General features: G+C 40.4%; 2 protein-coding genes across 4 annotated transcripts in view; one reads left to right on the top strand and one right to left on the bottom strand.

Annotated features, from left to right (window-relative positions):
- Window positions 1–6,441, top strand: part of itgbl1 (integrin, beta-like 1) — a 39,993-nt gene extending 33,552 nt beyond the window's left edge. For both annotated transcript variants that reach the window (XM_061089250.1, XM_061089249.1), the window contains exons 10-11: window positions 2,150–2,263; window positions 6,353–6,441. In XM_061089250.1, coding sequence (XP_060945233.1) covers window positions 2,150–2,263; window positions 6,353–6,441 — 203 coding nt within the window. The remainder of the gene's footprint in view (window positions 1–2,149; window positions 2,264–6,352) is intronic.
- A 3,991-nt stretch (window positions 6,442–10,432) lies between these two features.
- The window catches only part of fgf14 (fibroblast growth factor 14), a 97,504-nt gene continuing 87,469 nt past the window's right edge, over window positions 10,433–20,467 (bottom strand). For both annotated transcript variants that reach the window (XM_061088727.1, XM_061088728.1), the window contains exons 4-5: window positions 12,776–12,974; window positions 10,433–10,575 (exon numbers count right to left, since the gene is read on the bottom strand). In XM_061088727.1, coding sequence (XP_060944710.1) covers window positions 10,433–10,575; window positions 12,776–12,974 — 342 coding nt within the window. The remainder of the gene's footprint in view (window positions 10,576–12,775; window positions 12,975–20,467) is intronic.

Raw genomic sequence — 20,467 nt, 5'->3', positions numbered from 1 at the left:
CACCTCTGCCCTCTCTCCAGAAATGTGTGAAAACAGTCATTAAAACCAACCAAGTTATGTTTTATGATTGTGATTAATTGCTCTCCTCAGATGTTTACTGCCCTGTTATGGTTTTTATGTCCTCTGTCGCTGGTGTATCACAAGATGTCCTCTCTGTAGAAGCTCTCACAGGAGGAAAACGTTGTCCCTTTCCAATTACACCTGCAAGTTTAATTCAGCTCTTTCGCCAACTCAACAAACTCTGCATCACAGGTTTTGACTCACTATCACTGTAAAAACGCTCAAAATGTTTACTCGCCAATACTTTTTTATCCTTGTCCTGTTAAAAAATAACTCTCTAGATGAACAGCAAACACTACATACATGCAATATGTGAATCCCAGGTGGCTTTCTATTGAATTTCATCAAGTTTGTCTGGAACGTTTCCTTATACTTGTCCAACAGGTTTCATCCTCAGACTTTATATTTGATTCAGGAATTCTAATTGATTTCCTTTCTGTTGCATCCTGGTGGCAAACATTCATAATAAAAGCAACATACCTATCATATCCACATTTCATTTATTTTCAGGGACCTGAGTCTGACCATCAAATACAAAAGTTTTCAAAAAAGCAATTTAAGAAGTGAACTCGAACTCCTGATCTTTAATATCACTGTGATCATAATGAAATAGATGAAATATTCACACTAATTTAATATTCACAAACTTACTTAAAGAACAGCTCATCAAAACCTGTGTATGCACAGTGAGATTGAATGTTATCTTAACTCTCACAGTCTCAGAATACTCGTATACTTTTTACAATTTCCCACTGAGTTTGAGTTCATGGCACCAAGCAATTAAACTGATACACTTTCCAACAGATTATCATCAAATTTCCACTGTGAACCCAACTGTTTTTTTCTCTGTCATAACTTAATAACTTTTTCTATTACTGTTAAAAAAACACTCTGGACGAGACTGTTTATATTCATTGATGTTGTCATCTTTTAGACTCAATTCAACGTATAAATATTATATACATGAAAAGTTGAAGAAACTCTATTATCTCCTCTATAGTAATCCTCTGTATGTATGATTATTTGAGGTCAACGATAAATCAATAACAAATATTCATATAATTTACTTTTTCACATCATATGGTGCAGAAAGGCCAAATATTCATTGGTTCCAGCTGCTCAAATATAAAAAATAGGCACATTTCAAATTGTTTTATGAAAAAGTTAGATGAAATACTTTGACTATTGTTATATTGGTTTAACAAAACAACTTGGAGGTGTCATTTTACTCCATTTTCATAATATTATGTTCAAAACAATCAATTAATCAATAGAAAAGAAATTGGTGAAGAACTGATTGTTGCAGTTCAATATATCTGCCTGTTTTCTATATCTTATACTTTTATAATGAAGTCCTTAGTGTTGTCTCTAAATTGTGGCGAATGACATGAAAACAACAGGATTCCTCTTATCGCCTGGCCATGAATCTTCAAAAATAGACTGTCTGGGGCGTGGAAAATAAAACGTTCATTCTCCGTGCTCCGCCATATTTAGGGCCCAGAACAATCTTCCCTCTGCTCCTCCCCTCGCCTCCCTCTCTCTCTCGTCTGTTTAACCTAGTCTTCTGCTCCTCGCTCCATCTGTCTCTCCCCGTCTGCCTCCACCTCTCATGGCGGGTTCCTGCAACCTGGTGTATGGTGATAGAGATAGAGGGAGATTGAAAACACAGAGTTGCTCGTTGGACCTCAGGGTGAGAGCTTTGGAGTGGAGGGGGAGAGAAGTTAACACCAGTATATTTGTTTCCTCCACTACTCTTTGATACCTTCTTATCCTGCTGCCGCCCTCGAGAGCAGCACACATCGATGGGGAGGAAGTTTAAAGTGTGGGTGGATTGGTTTCCTGGTGGCAAAAGTACATTAGTATGTTTCCCCCGGGACGAGCTCATATCCACTCTGCCCGACACGATTAATCTTCCGAGTAAAATAAAGAATTTACAGGAAATAAAACAAACAGTGGAAAATAACACAAGTAACAAGGGAATGGTGTAAAAATACAACTATATACACACTGTGAAAATGTTGGATGAAAGAAATGTGATGTTCATTAACAGTTCTCTGAGTGTGAGCGTGTGTTTTTGTGTGAGTTGCAGGTTCCTGTCACTGTGGCCAATGCATCTGCTCTCCCCAAGACTGGTGGGTGTCTGGAGAGTTCTGCGAGTGTGACGACCGAGAGTGTGACAAACATGACGGCCTCATCTGCACAGGTAGCGTAGGAAGCAAACACACACTCGGGGCCTCAGGGTTTCCCAAATTTTGGACCAAGTGTAACAGACCTGAGGAAAACCTCCTATTTTCCAACATGCATTTCAATAGCCAATCCAAATAAACCTGTGGGTATTCTGAGCTGAACAGACCTCAGCAGAGGGAAAACCAAGCAGTCTCAATAGAAAAGAACAACAATATACTAAAAATGACTTTGTGATCATTTGGTCTTTTAAACTAAATCCAAAAAGGTTTTTATACAAAAAAAACAACTAAAAACCTTGAATTATTCTTTCACCACAGTTTTAATATTTTTTTCTATTACATACTTGCTGTATTTATATGTAAAAAAAAATATATTCATTCCTAAATAACAGTAGTCATCGCCAACCATATTTAACAATAATAAAAGTATGTGGCTTCATTATTGGTTTGTAAGAGATGTGAATTCAAATTTCAAAATACATTCATTTGTTTCAGATTTAGCAACCAAACAGTATTGCGATACTGTATTTAGCTCCACAAGAAAGACAACATTAAAGTACAGTTAAGTGTTATGATACAAAAGTATAGTTAAACACTGGTACAGGTAAAAGAACATCTAATTTCTTATTGACTATCAATAGCCAATCCAAATAGACCCGTGGGTATTCTGAGCTGAACAGACCTCAGCAGAGGGAAAACCAAGCAGTCTCATTAGAAAAGACCAGCAATATACTAAAAGTGACTTTGTGATCCTTTGGTCTTTTAAACTAAATCCAAAAAGGTTTTATACAAAAAAAAAAAACTAAAAACCTTAAATTCTTCTTTCACCACAGTTTTAATATTTAAAAAAAAAATGTTCTCATACTTGCTGTATTTATATTTAAAAAAAAATATATTCATTCCTAAATAACAGTAGTCATCCCCAACCATATTTAACAATAATAAAAGTATGTGGCTTCATTATTGGTTTGTAAGAGATGTGAATTCAAATTTCAAAATACATTAATTTGTTTCAGATTTAGCAACCAAACAGTATTGCGATACTGTATTTATCTCCACAAGAAAGACAACATTAAAGTACAGTTAAGTGTTATGATACAAAAGTATAGTTAAACACTGGTAGTAAAGAACATCTCGTTTCCAGCTCGTTTACACGATTCAAATCTGAAGCCGGGGCTTTTACATAAGTAATGATATGATCTGGATACTTCGGAACTGTTTAAATTATTCTTTTTATTTTACATATTTGATAACAAATATTTTATCCTGCATTCATAATTACCTACTATGTGTTTGAAGCTAATATCAGAGAACATATGTACTGTATTTATATATATATATATATATATATAAGACTACTTGTGTGACACCTGTGGCAGTAAAAGAAAACCAACAAAACTATATGACTCTAGTATCCCATTAATTTTAAAGTGTAGGGAGTCATAAAGTGGACAAATTAATCGAGACAACACAAACACACACACACAAACTTGTTCTATTCTGGTGGTGTATCCACAGGAGCCGTCCTTGGGCCACTGATAATAGAAACCTCACTACATGTTTGTCTTTATTATTTACCCCCTGGGGCATGTCAAACTCCGGACAGCTGTTCACAAGTGTTTCTCATCATGACTCCACCACTCCAAATGTCAGACTTAATGTCATTCAAATGGGGACCAGTCGTTCCAGCTGCAGACAAACGTTGCACAGAAATAGTGGCGAGCTGCACGAATACAAAGGAAATATATGGAGATGTCTGTTGAATGTTCCTGATTACCATATTACTGACTGGAGTACATATGTGAAAATTACCATATCCCCGTAACCTGCGCTATTACCATACCCATTATTATAATGTGATGGTGTTTTGCATGGAAAGGTAGTTCCAGGAAGGGAGTTGAGTGTGCAGATAATATGAAATCGCTCCTCCTCCTTTAGGTCATCATGACGCAATCATTTTTCTTCCACGCTAATGATGCAAAGATTTGTCTCGCAAGTTTACCAATAAATCCTCTGCAGCCATGAGATTTCACAGGCCCTTCAATGCTGTAGATTTGTCATTACACGTATCACTGATGAGTGATGTGGAAAATTCAGCGTGTTAAGAATGCTTGCTGGTTAATTTCATGCAAAGAATAGGATAATGTCAGCAACCGTTTCAGTAAAGAGACGAAAAGTCAATCACAATATTCTGTCACCATGTAATAGATTGTGGTTTTATCAGGGTATGAGGGTTGTGTTCATTCATTTGTAGAAATTGCTCTTAAGGTCTCAGTTTTCCTATTTGATATTTGTCGGAAAGAACATAAAAAAGAATTAAGAATCACAAAATGATCTTTTGGTTTGTGTCTCCATGGTACAGTGCATTGATTTTCTGAACGCTGAGGTTTACACGCAGCAGAGTAAGAACCATGAACGCAGCCTGAGAATATATGTGATATGCTTCATTTTAATTCATGTCTTATTGTGAAGTACACGTTGACGCTCCTACGTTATCATTAGGCGCCACAAATGGTCACTAAAGCACAAGATCTGCTGCATGTGCATTGATCCGCTGAAGAAAATAGTCCGTAATAAATCTGCGGTTAATTCAAATTTGGAGTTTTGTTTGCTAAATCCACAGAGAAACTAACGGAACTGAGCATTTGTGACTTGTTTGAAAACATTATTTCTTCAGTAGAACAAATGGGCTTGTGGCTGATTAACATAGACAGGGTTTCTGTGAGAATTCATGTGTAGCCTCCTCCAGCTCAGTCCCTTTCCTCCAACACGCTCCTTTCCCCCATCTCGCTCTCCTTGTTATTTCTCTCACCTACTTACCCGTCTCTGGTGCCATCTGTGTTTTCACCTCACTTTCACTGTTTTATCCTCATCATCATCCATCATCCCCCTCCCTCCTCGGACTCCTCCCTCCTCTCCCACAGAGAGATTTTGCAGCAGATATGTCTTTTCAGTTTTGTGACACCATGCCAGTGGGAGTCCTCCTGTTAACCCCAGCGACTCTGACAGCTCAGTAAACTCAGACAGCTATGGGGGCAGGGTGTCATGCTACTCATAGCAAAATTAAAATATCCTCATTCCTAAATAATAGCCATATTAAGTAATACTAGTTAAATGCCTGGTCTGAGCCTGCCTGTTTGGAATGGGCTGTATGTGGCTTTTCTTTCTCAAACTGGAAAAGTGACCATCAGTAAAGACAATACCGACTGCAGGACTCAGTCCACAGATCCCTGAAGCTGCACCACCACTGCTGCACAAAGAGCTCTGTAGTGGGAAAAAACTAAGTGATGTGGAAAAACTATTTTGTTGTTGAAAAGTAACTTTCGGCATCCCTGAGTGAAACTTGTATGACCTGAACTGTTTGCGACCTGACACCTGTATGACCTTTCTATTACCTTTATGACCTTTCTATAACTTATTGACTGTCCAATGACTTAATTTCTGTCTGCTTTATCTTCAAAGGAAACGTATGCAAATCAGTTTCCTGTGTCTTCTTGACTCCTGTCTCAAACTGTGCCGACAGAACCTGTTTGTCTGAACTGGCTCAGACAAACAGCCTTAGTTCTCCTATAGAAGGTCCTTTGTATTCGCTGTGACTCTCGCTGTGTTGATCCTTTCTGCAGAAAGCCCCTAATAAAATACACAAAGACAAATTTGGTGTCCTTATGTATAAACAGGCCATTTAGGAAATCGATAGGATGGACAGTTCTGGAGATATGTGAGCCACAGACATCTTGAATTGTTTAATAAATGAGCATTGGTTAAATAAAGACTAAGGCCCCTTTGTAGGGGATGAGATCTGAACGTTAATTAAATAGAAGGTTAGAGGGTTAATAAAGTTACTTATAAACCCTGTAGCTCTGTCATAAGAAGGAGAAACCGTTCAGACTTTATAATATCTGAGCTAAAGTTTTTCACTCTTGAGTTTTCTCTGTTAGGGGCAAAAGCAGTGGAAAACCACAAACTGTCCTGAGCAGCACAGATCTCCTCAATCACAACTCGCACCCAGGGATGCAGGGTGTGAAAAGAGGAACCTTGTTAAAGGTCAGGCGTGATGGCACAGCTCTTTTTAATTCACAGCTTTTTCTTCTCACATCTTCTTGCAGGGAACGGCTTGTGCAACTGCGGCAACTGCGAGTGCTGGGACGGCTGGACAGGGAACGCTTGCGAAATCTGGGTGGGAGCAGAGTACTGAAAAGAGCGGGGGGGTGAGTGGGAGTTGGAGACGAGAGGCTGCCTGGAGCGACCAGGAGCGCCGCCGCCATCTACGACCACGACCAGCCTGGAAACCACAGGAGGAGGGAGAAGATATGGACGTGAAAGGAGTTCTGTGTGTCCCGTAGAGCGTTCATTCATTTATTGTACTGGTTACATATGATCCTTATTAAAACTGGACTTTTGTAAAGGTGAAAAGAAACAACCATATCTTTTTTCTGTTTAAACGTATTACAGCTTTATGTATGTTTTTTTTAATAACATAAGAACAGTCACATATTACAAATGGCTGCATACTCAACAGGTAGATGACAAAAGCAAGTGTTTTTTTTATTAAGGGGACATATCTGGGATGTGTGGGACACTGCATGGGAGAATGTGGGTCTGGTTTTGACTGATATACAATGAAGTGTCAAATCGGACTGAGAAGTTGATTGGAAAGCTCCAGGCAGAGGTTACTGTTTTATGTTTTTATTTCTTTTTTTTTAATAATAAAACATTAAATGTGCCGCATGACACAACATTTTGCATGGAAAACAATGCGAAGACCTTAATCATACATGGTTACAAATTTGTTATAACATGACATAACTCCAATGGGCATACTTGCAATGGTATATATATATATATATATTTTTGAAAATAAAATTATTTTTAATAGTGCCTATTCTTCTCCACCGGGAAAAAAAATCAAACCAGACGACCTGACCATGAAACCCACACTGTACTGAAGGTTCTTAACATTTCTCACCCAACTCATACTCGGTGATAAGTGGAGGAAAAGGAAGAGAAGGGCATACATAGTTTTAGTTGTGGCATGCTGGATGTCCATGTCACTTCAAAAAGGAGGCATCAGGGGATGAGAGCTGCGTTGACACACGAGCTCTGTCACCACTTGAAAAGAGAACCGATAAGAAGTCACAAATAAAATTTAATGTAAATTCTACTTTGGCCTTTTTCATGCTTAAACTAGCCAACCCCCCCCCTCTCCATTTTCTTTGTCCCATCAAAGAAATGACAGGTGCAATAATATACTGCACACTATATTGCATTAAGTATGTTACTGACATTACAGTACACCTTTATATAAATATTTTATTCAATATGTTGTATGAGTGTATACAACAAAACACAAACTGTATAGTGTAGACAAACTCGTTGCATATATGTATGTAAAATTAGCGGTACATACCAACAGTTCTTGATAGACATAGCCTACTACATGCAGTTCATCGATGCCATCCTCTCCCCATGCAACAGATGGGACAACTTACGAAATAAGGAGGTTGAAAAACAGAAGCGATAGAGGAACTAAGTCTGCTAAAGGGTGGTGGGAGGGGCAAAGCAAAAGTGATAAGGGTTAGGAGACGACATCACACGCGACCCGTATACGAGAGAGAAAATGAAGACGAACGATAACATAAGAAAAACAAAAAACTGTGGAATACAAAGATCCAGACAGAGAAGGTACATTTACACACTGGTCATTTACAAAAATAAAGTCAGCCTCGGAGGAGCCATTTCACTGGACTGCAGCAGCCAGCCCAGCATGTGGAGTTCGTAAGTGGAGGACGACTGGCTGTAACGAGGTCGGAACATCCAGCTCCTGCGCGTTCGCGTCAACAGTACGTGTTATATCATCAACAGCTTTTTTACAGACAAATATCAGAGTCTAACTAATGTGCTTCGATGCGCCGTCATAAGAGATGCCCATGTGTGACGCCAATAAACTCCGAAAAATCATATTTACCAACTCAATCTCTTAGCACAGTTGCAGTTTTAGCAGCGTACAGCAGCAACAATCTATTCAATATTATAAATCTTATCCAACAAAACTAGACATTAAAACATCATTATGTCATTGATCGGATAGAGCTTTGATAAACTGCTAACAGTCTTGATGACAATGCGAAACAGAAAGTGCAGTGGTTTTACCTCCAGGTTAGGTGTGGGTGTGCCGTAGCCTACAACATGCCCATTCCACTCGTCAGTGCTCTTCAGCTTAAACACAGTGAAGAACGAAACCCATACCTTGTTCCTTACAGGAAATACATGCACGTGATTAGTTCAAGGTTTACGTACTTCTCCCAAATGACATCAGTCACGACCTTTGCAGGTCTGAGTAGAGTTGTTTCTGCCGGACAGAACAAAATGCTATCACAGTGAAAGCTTGGATGAATTGGATTAGAGAGAGAGAGAGGGCGAGAGAGAGAGAGAGAGAGAGAGAGAGAGAGAGAGAGAGAGAGAGAGAGAGAGAGAGAGAGAGAGAGAGAGAGAGAGAGAGAGAATCGTATTTGTTTTCTTTTCTAAACGGTTCAGTTCTTCTCGGGATGAAAAAGGACTTTGGTCATTTCAGAATGGATACATCTGAGTGTGGTTTCTCAATGGATAATGCTACGTGTCCTCTACATGGATGTGTCGGGTGGGTGAGGCACCTTTGGCCCAGTGGGGACTGGGAACAAGTTTTTGCATGCCGGGAATCAAGGTCCAAACAGGCACGTGACAGGCCAAGATGATCAGTACTGGACTCTGCATGCTGAGCTAGGAGACAAATCCTCTCATAATCATAATTATATTTATATCTAGACATTTTTAAAAGTTATGATTTTTTAATAGTCATTTTCCCTACGTTTTTATACAGTGAAAATGTTACAATATAAGCCATCTCTTGTATAACTGCTGCACGAAGAGAGAACACAATATTAACCTTGCCCATGCTTTAGTTTGCTGAACCAAATAGGGATGCAGCCAGTATAAATGTCGCCTACCGGTTTCCAGCCATGTTGTCTTCTGGCTTAGAGTAGACGCTGCCTTAAGATGGCTGCCAGTGCTGCAGTTATAGACCATCTGGGTCAAAGCCACAAGCCCTGCCTTACAGTCCGAAGAAGTCAGCGAGTGAGGGACAGAGGCCTACAAGGCCTAGAGATATTCCTAGAGCCCACGCTCTGAAATAAGATTAAAGAAAAATAGACTTCAGGTTTTCCTATTTACCAGAGAAGGCGGACAGAAGCGCTGGTGGGACTCAGATAGTGATATGTATACACCATTCCTTCCAGCGCTCTCCCACCCACACGCACATCTGCTTATAAACGTGTTTATGTGCATTTATGTGTGTAGGGCGCTCCTCGCATTGATTGCAGCGGCAATTAGCACTTCGTCAACTGATTGCAGGAGCTATCTGCCAGCCTCCACTGTGTTTTTATCAGCTGTAAAAAAAAGAAATATCTGAATTTCCCTACAACTTCTGAGTGTGTGTGAGTATGTGTGTGTTCATGTGCTAGGCAAGAGGAACATTTCAAGAGTTTTTTTTGTGTCTATATATGTGTTTTTTCATGTCATATCTTTGTGAATGTGTTTCTTAGAAAATCACACAACTCCCTTGCAAAATGTTTCTAACTTTTCTAGGTTGCTAGACAAAGAGAAAAGTGAGTGACTGGAGATAGAAAGAGAGGGAGGGGAACGTACTCGTAAAAAATAGAGGACGACAGTCCACATATTTACTCTGTCTATACAGTCTCTGTCCCAGAACATAGCTGGTGAACTGTGGTATAGAAAATAGATCTGAAGGTGCACGCACTCCGCTCCGACAGGGCATTATAGAGAGGGGGCGGGGGGGCTTCTTGGATGAACTGTCAGCAAGCAAAGTACCACGAGCGTGGTCGTGAAAAACACGCATTATTCACATGAGCTCTCACAGTTACAGAGGAATCGAAAAGGCATTCCATGATCAGAGGTCCTCTTCCCTCCTGTGCTGGAGAAGCCAGGCCACCTCTGGATCCGTGACAGCCGGAGAGAAAGGTGGGCAAGGCGGAGAAAGCAGAGGGAGAGCAAGAGAAGAAAGGGAGGAAGGTTCGCCTGCGTCTGATCCGCAGAGGAAAGAGGGTCTGGAGTCCCGTGGGGGGAAAAGCCCTGCCTCCGTCACACCCCCTCCTTCCCGCCCAGACACACAGAGGGCGCCCGGTCAGGTGTGGCTATGTCGCGGGCTTGTCGGGCTTGCTCACAGGTTTACCTCCGTTCATCACCGCCGGCTCAGTTGTGCTTTTACTGGGAGGTACTGCCGCCTTGGGCACCGTCTCTCCAACATCATGCAACGATGGCTCTCTGTACATGGCGACTGGAGAAGCAGAGGAGAAGGAAAAGAAAGAAAGAGAGAGACAAGGCACACGGTGTTAGCAAGAACCCCTTTCCTGAACTTTTGCATTTTGCCTATCTAAAACTAGTCATGGATCATATTTTCTTTGAGAAGATTTGCTGTTGAGTAGTTCTTCACAAGCTGGACTCAGGACTAGGGTTGCAAAGGGGCGGAAAGTTTCCGGTAAATTTCTGGAAAGTTTCCGGAAAGTTTCCATGGGAAGTTAAGCTCGGGAATTTGGGGAATTTTGAAAAAAAAAAAAAAAACTACGCAAATTAAACGCTGAGCAATAAAAACATCATTCAAAACTCTATTTTAGAGATGTATGGAATGCAGCACACGATGCACGTTGAGTTTCAACCCTCCACTGTGCATTCTTCCATCACATGCACAGAAAATTCCCAGCATCCTTCACACTACAGCAGGGCTGTTGAGGCCTGCTGTAGTGTGCAGGACTAGTCAGGTAAGTTTCAATGATATTACTGGTGAAAATATATTAGCATGCTGATTGAGGATTGTTCATCTGTTCATCTAGCCTATTTCCATTCATTTATCCATCAATTGTAAAATATGTTTACAGACGATTCCAATTGTTTGGCTAACTATTTATATCTCTGGCATTGCATTAGTGTTTTTTTACAAACTTTTTTCTCATCTTATTCTACAGAACAATGCCACATGCACTATCTCATGTGTGGAGGCATTTCACCCCATCCAATGTAGAAGGAAAGGCTGTGTACATTTGCAAATACTGTGCAAAGACCTATGTTAAGAATGACACAACGATGCAGAAGCATATAGTCCAGTGCCCAAAGCTTCCTCAAGCCTCAAATCAGCCTATGACAAAACAAAATGTTTATATTTATGTCTGTATATGACAAGGTAAATACAGTTAGTATAAATTACCCCCAACATTTCCAGTTTATTCCCGTTAATTCCTGTTTATTCCCGTTAATTCCCGTATATTCCCGTTAATTCCAGTATATTCCCATTAATTCCCATGGAAAGTTTCCAGCTTTGAATATTCCCGGAATTTTGCAACCCTACTCAGGACACCCTGCAATTTACAGATGGAAAAAAAGAGCTGATGCCCTTCTTGCCTACGGGCTTCTTGCTCCATCCCGGCTGATTCCGAACGTAATCAAATGATTTTTCGACAAAACAGCAGTGTCTCATTACAGCCCACTCTACAGCCATCGCACTACAGCTGTATCATCGTCTCGACAGGACACTTCAACTTGATTCTATGTTTAATGATGGGAAGCAATCAGGCTGGTAACTGACAAGAGTGAGGGGGTGGGGGGCATCTGCTGGACTATCAACATTTCATACTGCACCAACGGAGCTGTCCCGCCTCCTACACTGTGTCTGCTCACGATGGCAAAAACCCAGAATCAGCACACATATTCAAGATATACCTCCAGGATATTTCATACGCAATTATACCTTTACCAAGTATGGAAGAATCATTACTTGTAAATGATGTGTGGTCAGATGCATTGTTGGTGCACTGTTATGTTGAGGAAATGGAAAAAGACCAGCTTTGCCTTAAGCTGCTCTAAAGGCAAAGCTTCAGTATTTTTTTTTTTTTCAATAAGTCAATATGTGCCTACATAAGCACATACACGAGGTACATGAACACAGTGAATGTTATTAAGTAAATGTTACACCAATTGTGGCATTGACCAAACAGACCCTATCTTTTTTACTTTCATGCAAATGTACTGTTATAATTGCAATCAAGTAAAGTCCATGCACCCAACCGTTAAAGGGAGTGGGTGATGGCTTTGTCAATGCTTTATGCCTGTCTCACCCGAAAACCCGGTTTGTGATAAATTAAAAAACTAAGTAAAACTGTTTTAAATCTTGCTCTTAGTGCAGCGACCTTAAAACAAACTATGTTGTCTCATCTGTACAATTATACTGCACCAACTAGCTTTTCATTGGTATTCAAACCAGAAGACACAAACAAATACAAACCAAGCTGAGCTGTGGATTTTCTGTGACCACAGTGTTTGTGTTAATTAAGATAAATTGTATTTTTGGCAGATTTTGGACAATGGACATCTATTGCACATTGGAATAAACTGCATCAGGATCTCAAATACAATACTTTTATTCAGTCTTGTAAGCCGTTTTTTAAACTTGATAAATAAAAACATATTATATACATTAAACCTACCTTCTAATGGCTTGGGCAGGAAGTGAGCAGCTGGTTTTGTTTTTTTCACTCGGTTCCCCTTCATGGCTTGGCCGTCTTTGTTGAGCCCTAGGAACCAAGCTCTCCCCGACTCCTGTTGTCTGTACAACATGGACGAGTAGATCACATAGTAGTTCTCGAACACCGACTCTTTGAACTTGCACTCCGCTGTAAAGAGCTCCTGCAAAAACACACAAACAAACATTGAAATCCTAGCAGCGAACACAAGATTTAATTTACCCACCTTACACTGTAGTGTAGTACTTTCTGCAGACTCAAATTATTCATTTATACTTCATATTATATAAGAATAATAAAGATCATGAATTATATCTGAACGTGTATGAAGGTCACCGGCAACATTCCACTCTTATTTCATGCTCACAACGTAGACAGTAGCATCACCGCGGGCTCAGAAACTGCATCGCCAGGACTTCATACTTTCCCCTGTGGTGAAAAGGACGAGCGCTGCAGAGTCCATGGCGCTATAATCATGTCCGATTCACGCCAAGCCCATCGACCTGCTCTGATGAAATGCAACTCTCGTGCTCTCCTTGGCCTTAACCTTGACACCACACTCGTTTGGTCAATTAGCTCCTGTTCCTGGCAGCGAGTATATATTGTTAGGCTCTGACCCCGGCACTGGAAGAGGCAGACTCCCCATGTGTCTCCCCAGACACTCCTGGCTTGTTCTTCAATCATTTATTGGTAAAACCCAAAAGGGATCATTCTTCCCAAATGCTACGTCCGCTGTTGGCAATTTCTATTGCTGCCTCCTGAACCTGGCGGGAATAATGATAGAACTAATCAAGTTACTCTTCCATCCTTTACACCTCAATCTGGCACTGACGAATGAACACAGAGGTAACGTATCTCTCTCTGCTGCCCATTCATCTCCAACCAGAAGGGTCATAAAGAGCGTTTCCACATTGTCCGCCCTGCCAGGCTAAAAATAAAAGCATTCATCAGGGTTTATTAATCAAAGCACACTCATCCCAATGGAGGGTTTCACCACATCTGTTGTCCGCACCCTGCTGGCTCACAGAACTACAGAGAGTACATGTGAAAATCTGAGGTCATTGAGAAGTTTCCTTTGGGAGCCAAAAATGTCCATCCAATCAATAAATTGAGTATATGTAGGATACTTTTGACGTATCTAGAGTCGTCTTTCAACCTAAAGTACTCTGAAAACTACTTTCTGAGCTAAATTATGCTAAAAACATTACAAAATCGCAAAAATAGAGCCTCGAATGACTGAATATTTTCTTGAGAATTCTTTCTTACTATATCTTTTTGATGACACTATGTCTGAATGATTTGGGTACATAGCCATGCTAGCATGCTGATTTTAAGCAGGTATCATGACTACTGTGGTCACCATAATGTAATAACATTTGCTAATTAGCGTTAAACCAGGACAGAGGTTGATGAGTGTCGTTAAAATTTGCAGGTCACAAATCGAGGTGAAATTTAGACCTTGTTATCTTGCATTTAATGAGTTCATCCAGAAGGTAACCGGGATGTCTGTACCAAATTTCGTGATGATCCAACCAAACGTTTTTGAGACGTTTTGCTCTAACCCCTAAGGTTAATCTCATGGTTGCAGTATATAAAACAGAAATGCTAAAATCATTGTGATCCATTGTCTGGGAATGATGAATGTCTGTACAAAATGTTGTGCCAATCTATGTAATAGATGTTGGGATAGTTGACCACATGTGGGAAAATCTTTGACTTGCTGGTCCTAACTGGGAGACAATTTCCAAAATCATTAGGAATCACCTTCTTGAAACCATCATAACCTGAACCAAATGCATCAAGACAATAATCCAAATGAAGACATTTCACGAAAAAACAACTTCACAGTTGTGCTGGAGGATTTGTGAGGGATCAACTAAGTCTGTAGCCTTAATCTTCTTTTGACAATGAATGAATCCCCCATTTTTCATGTCAATCTAATCGTTGTTTAAATATTTTAACGTGATGGATCGACTGACAGACATTGCCACGATATTAGAGTGACTAAACATTTGACAATACTCCAGTGGAGATTGATTGTTATAGTTGTTTTTGTGAATCTCCTCTACTGTGGCTTCACAGAACATGACTTATGGGCCTAATGCTCAAATTTGAGCAAAGGACAAACTGTGCCGTGATTATGGTATAATTAGCTCTTTGGTGAATCACTCCTGTCAGAGCTTATCCTCCAGACACTGTTCAGTTGAAAGCAGATCAGACACTTGGGATGACCATAATGATCCTGACAAGCACCCGGCTGTATTTTGAGTGTCCTCTCTATCCTTGACTGACGACTCCTGGGCATTTGAAGTTGAAGGCACAAATGCATGATGCATCACAATAGCATCAGCTGAGATGTCAATATAAAACTCAGGAAGAGGCGCATGAATCTTCAAGTTGCAATTACAGTGAGCAACTGTCTGTCAGAGCATTAATGGGTCAGAGTGGCGATTGGTTGTATGACATAAGCCTTGGGAAGTCCTGCATTCAGACTTTGCTCTGTCTCACTGGCGATTACATTACACGAGAGCATTAACTTCAGATTATTCTAGAGGCAAATATATCAGACATATTAATTCTGCATCCGTGAGGAGGCTGAGCAGAATAATCTATTGATAGGCAGACACATTGTAGGTTGAAGCACTAAAAACTGAGCCTCCTAAGATAAAAACCCAGGGCATGAGGCCGTCTAGCATCTAACATAAAAAAAGAACCTTCTCCCAGGACAATGCACAGGCTAGTTTTCATCGTTATTCATTATATTGCCGTCATTAGGATTTGTTGTGTGTCAGCAGCAGGCAGCAGTTTGTCAAAATGGCTGTATATTATCTTCAAGTTGTCAGAAAGGCCGGGCTGTGTCCTATCTGCCAGGACAGGACGATGACAGAGCACCCTGTTACAGACTGTCTACAACACAGAGCACGACTTCATCATCAGGAATTATACATTGGGTCTTATCTCTAGGGAGGCCTGTTCACAGCATACATAAAACAAACTTGTTTATTTATCTTTAGCCGACAACAAGAATAAATTTCTTTATTGTTGTGTTTCATTTGTGTCAACTAATAACCTCTGTTCCCTGAAAGAAGGTGTAGGAAACACTCTTTTCATGCTGAAACAAACTGAACTGCAGAGACGATTAGAAGGCACCGAGGTTTTACCTTCATGCTTCCCTGAGTTGCCTCAATTAGGTAATTAATTCCACTTTTTCCCCGTCAGGTGAGCTGCTCCACAGGTTAGTTGGCTGCTGTAATTAGACACGTCATTTTGATGCCGGTCCAGGTTTGGCCCGGCGCTGATTACTTATACGGCACTGGAAAAATTAAACCAAACAGCCTGGAGTCGGAGTAATCATGCAAGCTGGTGGCACGGCTCTGAGGGTGGCTAATCAAACGCCTTTACATAGACACAGGGAAAAAAAGTGGGTCTTTGTTTACGGACGCAGAGGAAGTGGGGGGTTGGTTGTTTGTTGAATCACGCTTGATGGTAAACAAACATTTCCTTCACTGTAATCAGTTTGATTTGACAATCAGAGCTGTGAAGGCAGCTGATTTAAAACTGTTTGCGGACTGCATTTTTAGGGCTTTCAAATGTCAACAAGCCAAATGTTTCGATCATATTTCCCTAATTTTCTATCAGTGCATCTTCACTCAGAAAATTCTGCCAATGACTATGGATGGCCAGAAGTATGCGGATATCACTGCCCTGGGCTTGTTCATCTTTGCAACAATGTTGAAATAAAAAAGGGTTCTTCTCCAAATTGGTGCCACAATCATGAAAACGCCCTATTGACTCAAAGCTATTTGCCTTATCATTCTTTAACATTGACACAGGATTAAACGAGTCCCTCAGGAGCTCACATACCTCCGCCAAGGCCCAACAGTCTCCTTGTGTTTAATGAAGCTGAACCAAATGTCACACACTCATAGACATCAGTTCCCTAAATATGCCAGATTTCTTTCCATCTAGTTGCATGAATAATTCCAAGGGAAAATGATTAAAGGAAGTTAGAATCTATTCCTGGATCCACACCAAAGGATTTAAGGGGTTGTTTCCTAACCCAAAACCGTATCGTTCCACCAAGGTTTGTGAACATCCGTCCAGTTGTTTTTGTGTAATCTTGCTTACAGTCAAACAAATGTACAAATCAACCAACAAATAAATGGGCAACGTCTTTTGTGTAGGTAATTACCACATATGATATGAAAGAGGTCGCTCAAACAAAGAATTAACACACACTTCCGAAGTTTGCTTTAGCCTCTTTTAACATATTGTTTTGGCTTTGTTAACTGGTCCTTCTACTGCCCCCAAGTGGCCAAACAAACAAATAAATGCACTCAAGTTGAACAAAAACAGCCCAACACAAGTTTCTTACTCAGACTTATCTTTTGATCAAATATAAAATATTTGAACTTTATGGTGGTGAGACACACTGTTCCTCAGCGACACGCTCTACTGGGATTCTCTCTCCCTCTTTATTTTTCTGAATTTGGAGACCAGAAAATTAAAAAAGAAAATGTATCTCAAAGGTTCTGTGATAATACAGACACACTAGTGCTGGTCTATAAGGGAGAAGGCATCTCCATTGTGTCTGTACATTCAAAGGCTGACTCACTGGATGCACACAAAATGTACAGCCGTATTCTGATATTATTGCCTATTCTCTAGCCTTAACATCACTCTGACCCCAATACAACAATTTGCACTCATCATATGATCATTTCAAAGAAGCAGGCAAATCAGTTTTGCCTTATTTGCTGTGTAATTCCACCCAGCATCAAACTAATACAGAGAATTGTGTGTGACATTGGAGGAGAGAGAGGAGGGCGAGCCTCAGACAGAGCACCCACTTTCACACCAGTGGCAAATCGAATCATTTTCGAGGCACCAAACGGTTGATTTTCCTCCCGCTCGATCTCCCCGGCTGCCGCTGCACATCAGTGGCTCCCTGGCCCGTGATTGGCCATGCTTTGAACGGGAAGGCCGTAATTGACCTTGGCCCCAGACAGCGCGAGGGCCAAAACTGCTCAGCCCCACATAATCAGCTCCAGTCACCAAAGCAAAAAAAAGACAGGGGCAGAAAATAAAGGGGAGATGAGCAGTTAGAGCAATAAAAGCCAAGCAGACACTGACTAAGAGAGGGTGTGAGTGAGGGGAATGAGGGGAATCTAGGGAGGGGTACAGAAAAAAACTGATTTGAAAAAAAGAGAAATTCAGCAGACATGAGAGAGTGGGAGTTTGAAATAAAAGCCCTGGAAGCGGCAAATAGGCGTTTAAAGGCAAGAGCATGAAGACTCACTCTGAAAAACATCCTTTGGGGAAAAAAGAAAAAATCATATGATTGCGGAACATGACCGCCTAAAATGGGTGACAGGAGGCGGAAAAAGGGGAGGGGGGGCAAATTAATATGCAGACTGACTGCTCACACTATAGCCCACTGTTGAAACGAAGAAATTGTTTATTAATGCTGCCAGCATAAAAGCTATTAATCCATGGAAAAAGGTCAACCTCCAGAAAGCTGAGCTGCATTCACAATGCTAAGCTGCTCTCATATGTATAAGAGTCACGTCTTCAGTGTGTGTGTGCAGACAATGGGAGCTTCGGCAGGCTCGTCTGATTATCCAACCTGGAGGAGGAGCAGGAGACAGGGACCAAATGAGGAGAGTTGCTGGTTCAGAGCTGGAAGAGTTGTGTGTACAGTTTCTGTTTGTTTTCCAGGGTGATCTGAAGACACGTGACCCGAATTATATGGCCAGATCATCACATGGGTAAATTCGAATTTACCCATGGGCACAGCCTCATGACAAGAAGTTGAAGCATAAGAACATTTGCAAGTCAGATGCTAGTTAGAAAATGACAGGAAGAGCTCATTTTAAAAGTATGTTTTTATGTTAAGACTCTGCGAAGCTGCATATTTGAGCGTGACAGTATGAAAACTGAGGACAGAAGTCAAAGTAAGATCAAGGAGGACATCTTGGCTGAGCCTCAAAGTCAATGTTAAGGTCCCTTTGTCTTTGCAGATCCTTACAATGTGCAGACAGTAAAAGTGTACGTTGTCATGCTTGCCTGCAACCCCCCCTCAGACGTATCAGTCTGAGGAAGACATCTGCAATTCACTGGCAACGCAAACAACCCCATGTTTAATGAATGACTCGGGAGGAGAGCAGATGTAAACAGTGGTTATGAATCATCAAGCCTGTGTTTTTGGTATCGCCTGAATTTCAAACAAAACTTCCAAATTAATTGCTGCTGTTGGGGCTGATGAGAGACAGCGAGATTACAAAAATACTCATTAATAAAAATAAAGACCCAAGATGCAGCAAATTACTTCATCATTGAGCATTTTCGTAAATGAATCGAGTTTTGAAAAGGATTTGAAAAGCACTGATATGTTGATTGAATTTCCCCCTGAAAACATAGACATTGCATTTTCTTAATGAAGTGGATAGATAACCATATAGTCAGACTGGCCATTGGGACTAATGGAATCTTGGTGGACCTGATTTCACGTGAAAGCAAATCTAAATTGTGCTGGCGATACCTTGAGTTTTGAAGTTACTTTGATCTTTGATACTTTGAAGTTGTGAAAAGTGCATCTTTATCCACAATTCATACCTATTAAAATGGAGGAAAATGGTTTGATTGCCAAAGTCAAGGGCCAAATTATGTTCCTGTAGAGAACTAAAAAATAACAAAGTATAACAAAAATGTCCATATCTGCAGTGATAAAAGCATCAGCCAGCAGAGAGCACACCAAAGCCAATTTACTGAGTGAATCGTGTGCTCTTTATGTCAGAGCCATGACAACCTAACTGCTTCTTATCCCGACTGAACAAAAATGGGTCAATATGCAGTTTTACTGACGACAGAGACGAGCGACACCTTTGAAGTGTTGGTCGACCAGAAGCACTTAAGTGTTCACTTAATTTCCCCTCAAGGCAGAGACCCTTTAAAAGCGGCGCAGTACAGCTCCCCTGGCTCATTTTACACATAAAAACACACAAATGAAAGAAAAGGAAAAAAAGAGTTGCACTGAAGTGTAGCTTTTCTCAGTAGCAAAGGAACCTGCGGCATGTGTTGGCATGATTGTATTTTTCTTGGTGTGACATTTTTGAGGAGACTGTGCAAATGCTGGAAATGCATTTGAAAAATTGTGCTTCTTTACCAAAAAAAATGTGTTTAAGGGCAAAATATTGTTAAAGTACATTTTTTTGTGATGACTTAATTGCAGTTTAGGCACGGTGAGTGTTTTTAGCTGAAATGATTTGTGAGTAAAATTTTAAATGATTCACAGATCTATTGAAATGATGTTATTACATACTTTTGTCTTTACCTCTGTCAAAGACTAGATCAGGGGACAGATGCAGGAACCTTTTGAAACTTTCTTTAACCTTGTGAAATAATCCTTTTAAAATTAATTAATTAATTAATGGTGCTATGTTTAGGGAACTGGTGTGTGCAATTTGGTGCAAATCCAAATTAAAATGAGGATCGAGTGAATTTAAATGTAGTTATATAAAGGAAATGTTCGGCCATATTGGAGTATTGACCCTACTATGTTCCCTTTGTTGTATGAGCTTGTAACAAACATCATCATTTATTGTTTGTAGTTTATGCAAATTGCAGAGTTTTTGATCAAACTCCAATGATGCTGCA

This window comes from Limanda limanda, chromosome 16 (assembly GCF_963576545.1).
Source record: "Limanda limanda chromosome 16, fLimLim1.1, whole genome shotgun sequence".
Classification (NCBI taxonomy): domain Eukaryota; kingdom Metazoa; phylum Chordata; class Actinopteri; order Pleuronectiformes; family Pleuronectidae; genus Limanda; species Limanda limanda.
The sequence above is the reverse complement of the archived record's forward strand: the minus strand, read 5'-3'. Positions and strand labels throughout refer to the sequence as shown.